Source organism: Thermobia domestica, chromosome 2 (genome assembly GCF_964235325.1).
Source record: "Thermobia domestica chromosome 2, izTheDome1.hap1.1, whole genome shotgun sequence".
Classification (NCBI taxonomy): Eukaryota; Metazoa; Arthropoda; class Insecta; order Zygentoma; family Lepismatidae; genus Thermobia; species Thermobia domestica.
Window position 1 is genome coordinate 371,734,168 of NC_137455.1, and position 16,522 is coordinate 371,750,689.

The 16,522-nt window shown below is 37.2% G+C and overlaps 1 protein-coding gene across 1 annotated transcript in view; it reads right to left on the reverse strand.

Moving 5' to 3' along the window:
* The window catches only part of CCHa2 (neuropeptide CCHamide-2), a 470,185-nt gene extending 457,739 nt beyond the window's left edge, over positions 1-12,446 (reverse strand). Inside the window, exon 1 of the mRNA XM_081750416.1 lies at positions 12,154-12,446. Coding sequence (XP_081606542.1) covers positions 12,154-12,238 — 85 coding nt within the window. The 5' untranslated portion in view covers positions 12,239-12,446. The remainder of the gene's footprint in view (positions 1-12,153) is intronic.
* Positions 12,447-16,522: the final 4,076 nt, after the last annotated feature.

Sequence of the window (16,522 nt, forward strand, 5' to 3'; positions counted from 1 at the left end):
GTTAGTTTATGTTAGGTTAGGTTAGATTTGGTTACGTTATGTTACGTCTTAATACTTGCGTCATTCATTTCTCCTGTAATTTTTTTTTTTTTTTTTTTTTACGTGCTTCTGGACCTCTTGTACTAAACATACTCCTAATGAAAACTTATTTGCAAACCATGAAAAAAGTCCCCATCAGTATTTTCGAAAAAAAGAAATGATTTCGACGAAAGCTACCTTCTCACTTGTAAATGTTCATTTCGATGAGGCGTAGTATCTATCCCATTAGTGATGAAAGTACAGTTACGAGGCGCATTCGAAAGTACTTTTTCCAAAGGCCTTGAACAGAAACAAAACACAATTGAATGGAAAGATTTATTGTACCAGATACAGGATGTGTTTAGCTATTTTCACACCGGAATTCAGACATTTGTCATACCATGGGCTTAACTTGTCTATACCTGTGTCATAGAACACAGCCGCCTGAGATAGGAATCACTGTTTAACAACCTTCTCCGCCTTCCCGCCATTCTGAAAATGCTGATGATGACGTGACAGGAATCTCGTGTGATGTAAGAACAGAGATATCGCTCGGAGCAAGATCCGGGCTATACGGTGGATGATCCAAAATGTCCCAGCTGAACTGCTGCAGGAGACCTGTACATTTTGGCGTCCTGCTACAAATTGTCTAAACCAGTAACGCACCATCTGCTTGCTCATGACGTTGGGCCCATATACCTGGCACAGCTGACGATGGATTTCAATCGGCGCTATGCGCATTCGAAAATTTTATCACTGCTCGCACTTCACACGCGGTGGGGGCTGGAGTAGGAACGTCCATCTGCAACCACTGCCACGACACTACTAGGAAAGTTCCGCTGGCGCGTACGGCATGCTAGGACCTTACCCTCTTACGTGGACGCAGTCTCTTCGCGCAACATACCGTTTCCTAGCTATGGGACGCGTGGGAAACTTACTTTTTGGATGCGCCTGCTATACAACTTCGGAACTAAAATCAATGTAGAAGGTACTGAACAGACACTTACCCGTACTTATCCATGACCTAACTCAAGCTCCCCTTTAGTACAGTGGTACCGTAAATAATTCTGCTTATATTCAGCGTGTTACATACATTCCCAAATAGTGGATAGTCATGTCCAAAAACACTTACTTACCAGATGCTTTGTATTTAACACTACATATATAAGATTTCAGCAAAATATTCATATGCTGTAGTCTTCATATTTTTGTTCTTTTACGCTTGCTTTTACGCTATATTTTTGTAAGTTTACGTTTCAAAATTCACCATCTCTTAGTCCAACTACAAAGGATTAAATAAGAAAGTAGATGTTGCTTTTATTTGTTTATTGATTTATTTATTGGAGCGAAACTCCTCTTAGGGGTTCTGTTATCCGAATACTCCTCCAGAATGCCAGAACCGTTATTAACCAAATTTCACATGGTGATTCAAGATCGCACGCTGAGTGTCGTAAGGAGTGACATATCCCAATCGGACATACCTATTAGGAATAATCACCGAGATCTCTGAATCGTTTTTCACCAAATTTGACATAGTGATTCGAGGCAACGTACTGAGTGTCATTAGGAGTCGCATATCCCGATCGGACATACAAAAAAATTAAGGAATAATCATCAAAAACGGAATGCACATAAACTTAACATTAGAAAAGCATTTGGCGTGCGAATTCTCATTGTAAATAATGACAATAGAATTTTCAGAATTGGAAATAGGGCGAAAACTTTTTTCGCTTTGCTTTCGAACCCAATTTGCTTTCGACCCCAATTTTTTAAAGTGAAGCGAGCGTACCGGTAGCTCCTCTTAAGTCGCCTTATGCATTCATTTGCCCGATACTTCTCCGAGGTACCTGAACCCTTCTTAATTAAATTTGACATGGTGATTTAAGAGCGCACGCTGAGTGTCGATAGGAGTAGCATGTCCCGATTGGACATACCATTGAGGAATAATCACCGAAAACGGGAACAATCAACAAAGATGATCGCTTCGGTCCAAATTTGCAATTATTGTATACCTGGTATATTTTTACTGGTGTGTGTGTGTCGTTTCTTACTATCAGTGGGAGCACTAAAATTTTCTGGTGTTGATCCACCATTATCATGCAATTCGTGAGCAACGTGATTATGATGTAACGAACTCCAGTCCAAAAAGCTGAAGTAATGAAGCTTGGATGACAATGCGCTGATGATGCATCACTATGGATGGCCACAAAACCGGTTCCGCGAGGAATCGTTTCTCGGAGATCCGGTTTTCAGAACCGCTTCTGGAACCAGTTCCAGACCTGATCCGAAAAACCGGTTCCAGAACCGGATCTTAGGAACCGGTTCCAGATCTGGATCTGAAAACCCGGTTCCAGAACCGAATCTTAGGAACCGGTTCCAGACCTGGTTCCGAAAGCCCCGAAAGATCCGTAAAGGAGGCACAAAGTTCACCTTCAAATCACTGTAAAGAGGACCATGCGCTTGTGCCCTCCCAGCCCAGACCCGCTTGTGCCCCCAGAAAAAAAATTTGGGCCACCAGTGGGTGTTTAGCCAAATGAGTTGGCCAGTTTGCCTGTTTAGCCAATGAGTTTGCCAGTAACCCAGTTTATTTAGCCAAATGAGACAATCGGCCGCCGCCTAGGCGCCTGCCTGTGGCTTCCACTATTTCATGTAGCACACTGCTCACAGCCTGCCAGCAGCTCGGGTTTAGTGTAGAGATGGTCACAAAGTTTCGGTTCCAGACCTGGATCCGAAAACCCTGTTCTAGAACCGGATCTTGGAACTAGTTCAAGACCTGGATCCGAAGAACCGGTTCCAGACCTGGATCCAAAAAACGGTTCCAGACCTGGATCCGAAAAACCGGTTTCGGAACCGGATCCGTTCAGACACGAAAACCGATTCCACTAGGAATCGGTTCTGGCCATCCCTATGCATCACCCTATTGAGCGACCACTATTTGGGCCGACCGTATCGAAAGCAATACTTAGTAATTCCTTGTAATTTTTACTATAATTCATTACTCTTTCATTACTGCATTATCAAAACAAATTGAGAATAAATGCGCACATGGTTAGTGTATATATTCCAACACTGTATTTCAGGTCCTTCACAGGCCAGTATGTGTAATAAATGTTATATAGGTCTACTGCCACATAATGCTTGATATACTATATAGCACTCGAAAACAATGCTTCTGGTTCAGGTGTCAGACCCGTATTTCCAGTAGCTATGACAACTTGGCGCCCGGAAGCTTTCGACCGTGTAAATATGTATGGTGTGTGCGTCTCCCCTTAGTAAGTTACTGGTTACGCCTCTACCATTTGTTAGGAGGTCACTGTGGGTCAGTGATACAGCACTTACCTGTGGTGCATGAGGACTCTGGTTCGATCCATGCCCAAATAACTTTCTGGAGGACAATATCATGTCCGTGGGTTTTTCCGAGGTACTCCCGTTTCCTCCGTATCCTCATTCCACCAATTCTTCCATCACCATTCACTTGCCTTAACAATCGTATCCCATAGCCTAAAGGGCACATGCGTGGGACGTTAAACTGAAAGATTTTATTTCATTTCTACCGTTTTGTATTTCTTTTTTTAAACATAAATGGGATTGTAAGGTTCTTAGTAAATACTTATTCACGGTATATGATGAAAATTATCTCTACAAAATTGGTCAAACAATACTCACGCACCAGTAAATGATCTCGTCTTAATTTTGTCGATTGAACTGAATTGTTGTATTGTGGCGTTGCCGAAGGCGGATCTAGAACGTAAAAACGGGGGGGGGGGGCGAACCCGACTCCAGACTATGAAAGTTGAATCATGAGTTTATTATAAAGTTTCAAAAATATATAAATAACAGCTTAAACTGTTTTAATCACTCAAAAAACTGAGGAGATAATCCCCCCGGCTCCGGTCTAGATCCGCCACTGGGCGTTGCTTTCTTGTTTTCTTGTTTCTTTCTTTCTTTTTTGCTAGCTCAACTCCAGCTCCTTTACGAGGGTTCAGACTTCATCACAGCTTAGTACTAGGAGTCTCTTATTTCTAAACAAACAATCAATCAAACAAACAAACGAGAAACTGTATCGGCAGTGCCGATTTCTATATAACTTCGGGGAGTGGACGCTTAAGTGTGTGTATTTTATTGTTTTTATTGTCATATATCCATGCGAATATATGAAGTTTACAGGGGGCTCGGCCCCCAAGACCAGCACCCACGCATACTATAGAAATTTCCGGTATATTCCTAGGTATGCACTTGCTCTTACCTGAAATATTTCAATTAATTAAATAATAGGTGAATTAAGTAGTAGGTTGAGTAACAATCATCATCATCATTATAGATGATCTGCCATTATTGCCAGGTCATTTGGCACAGATGAGAAGCTTCCATGCTCCACGATTTTCAGCTAACCTCTTCGTCTTCATGTACGATTTTTCTGTTTTGTTATCGTCCATTCCTTCGCCCGCTCCCTCTTTTTCCTGCCACCATACTCTGTAGCACGTTCTTCATGATACACTTCCTCTTTAGCCAATGTCCCAAAGAGTTCCTCTTCCTCTTCTTAATAATATGTAAAATTGTTCTTTTCTCCCCCATCATTTTAAAGACCAATGTTTTATTTAGAATTTTCTTCATTGTTGAAACAGTTACATTGTTAAAGGTTTAGATATCCAGTTGAACAATCAAGCCATTTCAACAATAAAGAAAATTCTAAATAAAACATCGGCACGGATTGTTCCCTTGGATAGGTTATGAAGTTCCTTCTCTAAAAATTAGTTATCTCTAGGTTGAAATTTGTAAGAGAAATCGTGAATTTTCGTGAAAGGTAAAAAGTACATGAGAGATATACGAAGACTGTAGTGACATCTAACGGCGAAACTTCTCCCTTTAAACTAACCTTAATCGTATCTCTTAGCCTAACGGACATAAACGTAGGACGTTAAGCTGAAAGATTTCGTTTCATTTAAAAAAATATCATTCGAAAACAACTCATTCTCGTCACTAAACCATCTCTATTTTCTTTAAAAAAAATACTTATATCGTATTAACTATATAAGGTTGTTAGAAAGAAAACCCTTCCAAACTGTTTCTGAAGAAAAAAACACTCGAAAAGAACTTCCCCTGCGAGGAACTACTCCTTTGACCTGTGGCGAAGATAGAACGTCCATACGTCCCATTTCGCGAACTGCATCAGTTTCACAAGCTCCGATCATGGTTGAGAGTCCACGTTAAAAATAATAGATCCCGTCCTTCATACCCTCATTGTTGAACAAAGATACACGAAACAGAAATTTAATTATAGTTTATTGGAAGGCTGTAAAGAAAATGTATTTTACGAAATATGAAAAATTGCTGGGGGGTATTTCCGAGAAAATTGTCCATAAAAGATACCTATATTCCCACTACTCTGTAAACAATTACGGTCACATTTACTAACCGATTACCGTCAATTCTGGCTGCCAACCAATTACCCTAAAAATTTGCATTATGAGTGTTAACGTTATGGTAATAGAGTATAAATACGGCCTTTTTATGGCCCATAACCATACATTTTCCAGTAATACCGTAAATTTTAGAGTAATCAGTTCGCAGGCAGAATTGACAGTAATCGGTCAGCAAATGTGACCGTAATTATTTACAGTGTAATTTACTACATTTTAAAGATTTTTCGAAAAAATGATTATGGCACATTTTTTTTTAGAATTATTAATATAAATTTTATAAAATATGAACAAAATCCTTACAGCTGTTTCCTAGATTTTCTAAGAGAAAAACCTACTCCAATAGTTTATTTTTCTTTTCTTTTCTTTTTTTCGAAAAATGAAATAAAATCTTTATTTTTGTATTCCACAATTATGCCCTTTAGGCTAAAAAGGAAGGATCATTATTGGAGTTTGTTTATTGAAGTTTAGTATCACTTTTCAGCACTTAAATTATATGAGATGTGAAACTCCAGTATAAGGTAGAATCGCAACCAGCGTAATGCGATCAAATTTCAAAACTCCCCTGCTGAGAATCGAACCCAGGAATATCTGTAAGAATGGCACTTTTTTTTTAAAAAAAAAACTTATTTTCTAGTTTTTTTTATTGTTCAGAACAATTGGATTTGACAGGGGCACATCGAGAACAGTTTAAAATAAGATACTACAGGGAGGATCAAACAGTGGCGCCGTTTTAATTATAACTCTTGGGGGCATTCAGTTTGTCAGATATTTTGTAACAAGACATAAATGAAAGTTTTAATACAAATACGTCATCCCAAGCAAGCTTTACAATCTGCCAAATTTTCTGGGTTGCCATGATCGGCAGCCGTGGACCCGAGCTGTCCCTCGACTTTCAGTTGTTGTTGCGTCTAGATTCTTAGCCTAATGGACCAGACTACTACCATCAGCTTCACTAGATCATCGGCCAGGTCCTCTTTTAGCCTAAACCGCATAGTCATCGAATATTAAAAGCACCCTCATGGCTAAGCGGTTAGCATACACATCTTTGGCGTGGGAGATCCGAGTTTAATTCCTTCCGCGAGCTCATGTGGTTTGAATTCCACATTAAGCTGTCCCATATAGCCCCACTGCTGAAAGGGATGCTAAACTCACAATCTAACTAAATCATGGACATTGAATGAAACATTTAGTTTTTAAGGATTTTGAATTACCAAACTTGTTTTATACGAGTACCTTTACCCTGTCTGTCAATAGTAAATTAAGAACAATTCAACGACGAATAATTTAACAAGTTTTTATAATGTAATATCGAAAGAAAAGGGTTGTTTTTAATTACTTATAGTCATAATTTTGTTTACAATGTAAATAATAAGATATATTTACTAATGTAATGTCCATTTAAATCAGTGATGGGTAAACTAGAGCCCGCGAGCCCAACACTACACCCTAAATGGTTTTATCCGGCTCCCTGACATTGTTCCTAATCTGACGATCTACGATATTTGAATGTTATGTTAACATTTGAGGATGATGCACAGGCTGCTACATTTTTGAAGCGAACTGGTAATGAAGCCTCCTGCTCTAGTCCTCCACATTGTATCCTATAGCTGGTTCGTATACATTGACGTTTGTATTAACTGCTGTAATATACCAACATAAAAGTAACCGTTGGTATTTGTGGTAAGAAAATTATATTGAACCGCCTTAATTTTTTTTCATTTCTCTTTAACCCCCTCCAACAAAGTTTGTCCATCGATGTTTTAAATCATGAGTACCACAAAATTAAAAAAAAAAAAAAAAAAAAAATTGAAAGTTTTTGTAATGTACCCAACTATACTTTCTCGTGGTAGAAACCGGGCACGGTGGCTAAGTGGTAGAGCGTGTACCTCTGGTGTCTTGGGTCTCTGTTTCGATTCTCGGTCAAGTGTGTTTGTGGTGGACAGCATCGTGTCCATGGGCTTTCTCGGTGTACCCCTTTTTCCTTCTACTTTCTCATTCCATCAATTCTTTTGTCATCATCATTTACTTGTTTAAAACATCGTCTCCCTTAATGTAACAGCCATAAACGTGGGACGTTAATGAAACGAAAGAGTTCATTTCGTTTAATTTTTCAAGCTAAAAGCAAAAATGTTTGAAACTTTTTAGATTATTCAAGACCTACGCCTTGTACTTAAATGCTGGTTATTATTAATTAACTGGTTCACTTTACAAGCGACTACTAATGAATATAAAATTTCAATTCTCTATCTCTCCACCTTTACTAACCATATTTACCTCTGGTACCTAGCTGTACCTTATCGCAACCACTAAGGTTCAGTAACATAGGCTACATATACAATCTTATTTGTTGTAACACATTATTCTACAGCTTCCACACTTAACACAGCAATTAATATTTTAACTTAACCTCAGCCACTTTTGGCTCTTATTTCCGTAAATCATATTAGCCACTAATGGCTCCAATCTTAACTTGAACAATGGTTTCACTATTAACTTAATACATATAATCAGCATAACCTAGTAATGCTATTCACATGTTACTTAAACTCGTAACACTTTGTCGGATTATTTTCAATAAATACCTTGTCCAAAACTTACAAACCCTAACAAAAATGTGGAAGGTTTTGAAACTAAGTTTTTTAATAAAATAAACACAATGTCGGTCGAAAGAGGACGTTCTTCACGCAGATTTCTTTCAGTGAACCAAACTGAGTTTACCCATAATATTTCCTATGTGTACTAGGAAGGTCATTATTTGCTTCGATACTGAAGTATGTTATTATCGCATCAATCTCTAAAATGCACATGCATTGTTTAAGTAAACTAATCATCTTCCCAAAATCGTAGATAACAATTATTCATTGTAAAGTAACTTTAGTGGAATAGTCAAACGTTTGATAGTACTTCGTTGTTGTTTAACAATGATAATATTATGGACCATTTGACAGTGATTCATTGTAGTTATCCGCTTTAACGTGGTAGTAAGTTTGATAATTCGATATAATAAACGGATTTTAGATAACAAAACTTTCGATAACTTTAATAAATAACTTTCAAACGAAGTTATCTTATTATCGTTGTTAAATAACAGAAAATTACTGTCGAACTTCTAGCTTTCCGTTGGAGTTACGTTACAATGAAATAGGGGGCCACGACGGCTGAGTAGTAGAGTGTTCATCTCTGGTGCGTGGGGTCCCTGGTTCGATCCCAGCTCGCGCCAAGTGAACTTTGTGGTGGACAAACACTATGTGTATGGGTTTTCTCGGGGTTCTCCCGTTTCATCCCACTTTCTTCATTCCACCATTTCATTCATTTCTCATCTATCATCGTCTCCTTTGGCTCACGGCATAAGTGTGGGACGTAAAACTGAAAGATTTCATTTCATTTCTTTTTGTTATAATGAAATACAGCCTAACGTTTTCCTATATTATGGTTATTACAGCGAAATACAGTTAAACATGTTGCTTTTCCATCGTAAAACGCTATTTTTACTGTTTGAAGTGATGTTTTTTCATCATTGTTAAATTGCACCAAATTACTGTCAAATACAATGGATAAAATACAATCTATCTATTAAAATGCTACAATAGCAACAGAAGCGCCTGAGGATTTCCAACCCTTGATTTACCGTTATTTCTGATTTCACATTTAATAAAAACAAGTATTTTAAAGTGTTTGTACTTTAAATAAATTATTTAAATAGACCCGTTTTTCATAGTTTATCTTTCTTAATGGTCAAAGCCTTTGTATTTTAATAAGCCTTTTCCAAAATCAATTCAAATGAATTGTGCTACCATCTTTGGAGTTCTTATAAACTATATGTTTTTGCACGTTTATATGTTTGTGGCCAAAACTTTCGACAATGAGATCTCGGAAACTACAGCCTCTAGAAAGATGACGTTTTCACTGATCGATTGCAAATTTTATGTAGATTGTATGGCCACTATTTCTTTATTACATTTTTACTGGTACATTGGAGGTGTTGAAATTAGAAGAAAAAAGCATCATATCCTATGCATTATACATTCTAACAGCACATAATTGTATAGGGGATTGCATACCTCTCAGGCGTTTGATTCATGCCAAATGATAATGAAAAACGAAGGATAACCATTTCTGCAGTCTAAGTTGAATCTTTATTGTTTGGAGAGTTTTGCCCAATCAACACCATATATCACTGGTGTGTATAATTAATTGTGTGTATAATGTATTTGCTCGTTACATACTGCATGCAAGAAGAAAGGAAACACTGATCATACATGAATTAAAAACTCCAACCGGAAGTAGGCTCAACTCTTGCAAACGGTGCGAGATATTGAAAAAGTAATCGACAAAATCTCCTCTTTATGGTATTTCTTATCAATTTTTATCAAGACGTCTTTCACTTGTGGCTGTAAAGGGACTTATACAGATGTGAGGAATAACAAGGAGATTCATGCTCATATGTAAATGAGGCGCTGTGTAGAGTGCGCACGTTCAACTAGTGGCTTATATATAAATCATTATGTGGAGGCACGGATTAACGCCTAGGCTCGGTATGCCCAAGGGCGATATATTTTGATTTCTTTTCCATTCTTTTATATTAGAGAATAAATTAATTTATTGCATTTATATATTAAGATGTTAGGTTTATATGTTGGTAGTCAAGAAAAGTTTATATGTTTGTGGTCAATCTTTTCGATAATGATATCGTGAAAACCACAAGTGTTAGAAACGTGCCGTTTTCGCTGGTCGATTCCACATTTTGTGTAGATTAGCCAGTTCTCATTCAAATTTTCGAAAAAAAAACTTGTCTTTATTTTTCTGTTCCATATTTTAGGCGTCATTTTGGCCCTATTAATGTAATATTGTCACTAGGACGTTAAGGTTGATACCCTTGTGAAAGGCAACCAGTAGAGAAGCTATGTATAGCGGGTTGATGGACGTCTCAGGGGCTTTGATTTATCTGAGCAAGCTGGCAACTTCGAAGGCTTGTGGACCTACAATGAAGCGTACTCGGATATGGAATTATAAGAAGAAAAAAATATTTGCATTTGGTATCTAAGTTTGCCACCAAATAAAGTCAACATTCTATACATTACAATACTACATTTATATGTTTATCTATAGCAATTTACTCCCTTTGAGAATCTTCCTGTCCTTGTGTCCGTAAAGGGACTTGCACCGATATAGTGAGAAGTGGGAAGGAAATTCAAGCTGATATTAGAATTGTGCGTTGTGTAAATAGCCGGTTTAGCTTGTTAATATTAAAATTTCCTCACGTGAGCGTTTATACATAAACGTTTATGATACGTATGTGTTTTGTTTTTTGAGATCGAAATATAAAAAAAAACAATTCGTTAACATGAACACAGTACTTTCAAATTCGTTAAGTATAAGTATATTTGAAATTACATTAATTCGGGACGAGGAGAGAATGGCTCCAGAAGTATAAATTATTTGTTCATTGCCAATTTGTGTCAATCCGATCCTGAATATGTGGTTTATATTATAATACTTTGCAGACTACGTGCTTTAATTCATATAACTTTTTCATTTTGTTTTAATATCTTTGTATTATCTACGAATTTAAAAAGATAATAAAAAGTAGTAACGAACCTTCAAATAAGTTTTTCCTTCGAATTCTAAAATAGTCGCAACGAGGCACGGTAGCTCAGTGGTAGATTTCTTACTTGTGATGCTTAGAGGCAGGGGCGTACGCAGGGGGTTGGTCGTGGGGGTCCGGACCCCCACCGAAATCCCGACTTTTTTGTAAATGTAGTCTACTTTTAGGGGCAATTTTAGAAATTTTCATATAATTTAGTCTCAAATTGTATTTTGACCCCCCGGAAACGCTTTAAACTCCTCCCGAAACAAATTCCTGCGTACGTCCCTGCTTAGAGGGTCTCTGGTTCGATCCTGGCCAAGTAAATTTGTGATGGACAACATCGTGTTCGTGGGTTTTCTCTCGGTACTCCCGTTTCCTCCTACTTTCTCATTCCACCAATGTTTCCATCATCTTTCGCTTCCCTTAATCATCGTTTTCCTTAGCCTAAAGAACATAATCGAGGGACATTACACTCAAATATTTCATTTCATTTTATTTAAAATAATCAGAAAAAGAAAAGAAGAATCATATCGAGAGAAATTATAAAACGATTCGTCATAGGAAACTTGAAATGAAATGAAATGAATTCTGTGAGTTTAATGTCCCACTATTACGAACGTTAGGCTGAGGGAAATTAGTTGAGTTGATTTTTAGTTTAGCGTCCCTTTTCAGCAGCGAGGCTATATGAGACGTGGACCTACTGATTAACGTGGAATCCGAACCACATGAGCTCCCGTCGGGAATCGAACCCGAGTCTTCCACTCCAAAGGCGCGTACACTAACCACTTAGCAGGCTGAGGAAAATGATGATTAAAAGAATGATAATGGAAGAATTGATGGAATGAGAATGTGGAAGGAAATGGGAGAACCCCGAGAAAATCCACGAACACGATGTTGTCCACCACAAACTTCCTTGGCCAGGAATCGAAGTAGGAACCTCACGCGCCAGAGGTAAGCGCTCTACCACTGCGCCACCCTACTCCCAAAGGTGAAAATATATTATGAGCTAAAAATCCTTGGAGTAATGACGCTAAAGTAAAAGAAAAATGACAAGGTACAAAAGTAATTTTTAAAAAAATACTTATAATGAAAAATATATAAAAATAAAAGAGTTTCGGTACTTACTCTTGGCGAACGTGGGTTCGATGGTGTTTATTAGGATGAGAAGACTGACTGCTGCTAACAGGAGAGACGTGGACCAACTTGCCATTGTTGAAGTGTGAAAGTGTGTTTCCGGTGGAAGAAAATACTTCAGATCCGCGACCGAGCAAGAAAAATTAAAAATGAAACTGGACTTATCCCTGATAATAAGTTATGTACAATAAATAAGATACGAGTAACTGATATGTTGGAAGAGGCGTCGATAAAAGTGTTTTGCAGTTGAGAGTGACAGAGCGTCTACCTGCTGCCACAGTCGAGAGCAGAATGAACGGTCGCCACGCGCAATTCCGCTTTTAAAAAAGACCGCCGTTCCTCGTCGAGTACCACGCAAAAGGTACAACGACAAAGAGCATGTGCTACAGAGGGGGCTCAGCAGGGGAGGGGACAGGTAGGCGGCAGTGGGAGGAGTGCTCTATGGTTACTCGTGGGTGGAAGAAAACGCACTGAATAACATCTATTTGACTTTCCATCACGATCTATTACAAGTATTGCTTAGTTTTATTTTTTTTCTGCCACTATGGTAGATTTATTTGAAAACAAACACTTTCGGGCCAAAAAGATTCATAGCTGTTCTTTTTGAGTGTTTCGCGTAAGAGAAATATGTTCTCAACCAAGCTTAATAACCCAGCTTAAAGTTATTTCTAAACAAAAATCGAATGACATGTTAGTTACGGTTGGTCAGGGTAATTAGAAGTAACTTAAACTCCACTTGATAGTTTTTGAAACGTTTGTAAATCAGACAAAGAAGGTTATTAAGGGCTAATACGAACGAACTATCGAGAGAATTAAAACAGTTATGATCACCCATAGGAGAGACAAAAGGAAAGGAAATTATCCACTTCTGAATTTTGGAGGGTTGTTCTATAAAATACATGTTAAAACATAAATTTGCTTACTCATACGCTATAACAGTTAATATGTTTATAGTAAGTAAATATTAAAGTATATTTACTGCAATAATAGAGTCAGGTAATATGCTTAAATGCTTGTACTCTTACATGAAATACTATTAACATCTATACATAAAGGTGTCACAAGTATAATCCCTTCCTACTGGTCTAGTTGCTAGCACGTGCACGTGGTCCTGTGTTCGATTTCCGGTGGTAGACACGAAATTTCAATTCCACGATTCTTACATTTTTACTGTAATTTCTATGTTTTTGCTGTCACGTTTTAGGCAATACGTTTTAATTTTCCCAGTAAAACGATTTCTTATGTATTTAAAATAAAATTAACAAAAGGGGTAATAATCCTGGACACTTTGGAAATGATTTTATAAGCTGATGCGACAATAAACGTTTTTATGAGGACCTACAGCTATATGAGGCGTAGAATGGCGAACTGGCGTAAGTCAGTTTTGAGACATTATGAGATGTTATGACTTCTATTAGAATCGATATAGAAAAAGCGTACAAAATCGGTTCTTTGTGGTGCCATCGTTTGGCCTATGGCCTTGTCTTGAGATACGCAACGTTGCCATCCAACAGGTTATGGTTGCAAGCTCACGGAAATGACTGAATCTCTCTCTGTCTTTTTTTTTTTTAAAAAAAAAGAAAAATGACTTACGCCACTTTGCTACCCATATGTGGGATCCTAAATATGTGAGCTACCATCAGAAATTTAAAATAATTTCCTGTTTTATATGAGTAATTGTACTGTATGGAGCAGGAACATGAACATTAGCAAAAAACGATCAAAAACGAATGAAAGCTTTCGGAATGTGGGTGTGGAGAAAAATGGACAGAATTAGTTCGGTCGAGAGGAAAACGAATGACAGAGTGTTAGAAATAGTAGGGGAGAAAAGAACAATTTTATATATTATTAAGAAAAGAAAGAAAAACTCGTTGGGACATTGGCTAACTAAGAAGAAACTCTATCATGAGGGACGTGCTAGAGAGTATGGTAGCAGAAAAGAGAGGGAGGGGTGAAGGAGGCTACTATTAAGGGAGATATCAAAACAGGAAAATCGTACGTGAAGACGAAGAGGTTAGTTGAAGAATAATGGCAGAATATCTATGATAATAATAATAATAATAATAATAATAATAATAATAATAATAATAATAATAATAATAATGTTTTATGTACAACGTTGTTTTAATAAAACTGCATTCATTTCGAATAAACATTACTTTAGGTTACTATGTGAAAACATGTATTTGTTATGTGTAAATTCTGAATATTACAGATCTTCCCTTCCCTTCCCCCTTAAAAATCTTTATTTCTTTCTTTTCCCTCAAGATAAAAACTGCCAACCGTAGATTATACCTTAAACTGTATACATTTCATATTGTTTTAGTGTTGAAAACAGATGCTAATTTTCAACGAACAACAAAAATGGTACTCGAAAGTATTGTAATGTTCGTGTTAACCATTCGCGCAAAACAGAGTCCTCTTGCAGAACCAAGCATAAGTGGACGTAAGAGACCACTCGAGTTAAAGGTCAAGAAAACTAGTAGGTATATTTCATGGAAATCGTAATACAAAGGTTATTTCTGGAACTTCTGGAAATAAAGAATGAATTAAGTCATGACTAATTTTAGCGTTATGTTATAGGCCTTGACAGTAGCGTTCGCAGGAATTTATTTCGGGAGGGGTCCAAACTCAATACGAGGGTATTTTATTTTAAAATTCCAACAAATTGCTCCTAAAATTAGGCTAAATTTATACAAAAGTCGATATTTCGGGGAAAGGTCCGGACCCCCAGGACCCACCTCCTGTGTACGCCCCTGGGCCTTGAAAGAAAATCTCAGGGAAAACACACCATGTTTCATGGCAAATCAGGTAATCATTCTATAAGATTAGCGTTAAAAATACTCGTAGTATGAATTAACCCTTTTTATAACTGATTGATTTCAACCACAAGTTAAAAGAATTAATTCTGAAATTTTGAAACAAAAAAAAAATGAAATATTTAAGTTTAACGTCCCACGATTATGCCGGTTACGCTAAAGGAGACGGTGATAATGAGAAATGAGTGAAATGGTGGAATGAAGAAAGTGAGAGGAAACGGAAGAACCCCGAGAAAATCTACGACCACGGTGTTTGTCCACCACAAAGTCCACACAGCGCGAGCTGGGATCGAAGCAGGGACCCCAAGCACCGGAGGTAAACGCTCTACCACTGAGCCACCGCGTCCCCAATTTTGAAACAAAACGATGAAGAAGAGTAATTTTCTTTCAAATGAGATTTTTCGTTTCAACGTCCCACGTTATGCCTTGTAAGCTAAGGGAGACGGCTGATTAAGGCAAATGAATGATGATGGAAGAATTGGTGGAATGAGACTGTGGGAGGAATGAGAATAGCCCGCGAAAGCCCAAGGACAGGATGTTGTCCGTTACAAACTTACTTTGCCGAGAATCGAACCAGAGACCGCATGCATCAGAGATAAGTGCTCTACCACGAGTCACTGTGCCCCTGGAGAGGTTACAATTGAAACGTGTATATGTATATCTATATCTATATGTATATCTATATGTATATCTATATCTATATCTATATGTATATCTATATCTATATTTATATCTATATCTATATCTATATTTATACCTATATCTATATCTATATCTATATTTATATCTATATCTATATGTATATTTATATCTATATTTATATTTATATCTATATCTATATCTATATATGTATATCTATATCTATATTTATATCTATATCTATATTTATACCTATATCTATATCTATATCTATATTTATATTTATATCTATATGTATATCTATATCTATATCTATATCTATATCTATATCTATATCTATATTTATATCTATATGTATATCTATATTTATATCTATATCTATATTTATATCTATATCTATATTTATATCTATATCTATATGTATATTTATATCTATATTTATATTTATATCTATATCTGTATCTATATTTATATCTATATCTATCTATCTATCTATCTATCTATCTATCTATCTATCTATCTATCTATCTATCTATCTATCTATATCCATTGCCAATATTAGGGGGGCGCGGTGGCTCAGTGGTAGAGCGTTCACCTCTGGTGCTTGGGGTCCCGGGTTCGATCCCAGCCCCCGCCAAGTGAACTTTGTGGTGGACAAACACCGCGCTCGTGGGTTTTCTCGGGGTTCTCCCGTTTCATCCTGCTTTCTTCATTTCACTCATCTCTCATCATCACCGTCTCGTTTAGCCTAACCGGCATAACCGTGGGACGTAAAACTTAAAGATTTCATTTCATTTTTCCATTGCCAATATTCTGTTTTTCTGTTGTCCCTGGTGCGATCCCAGCTTGCTCAAGTCGACAAACACCGTGTGCGTGGGTTTTCTAGGGGTTCTCCCGTTTCC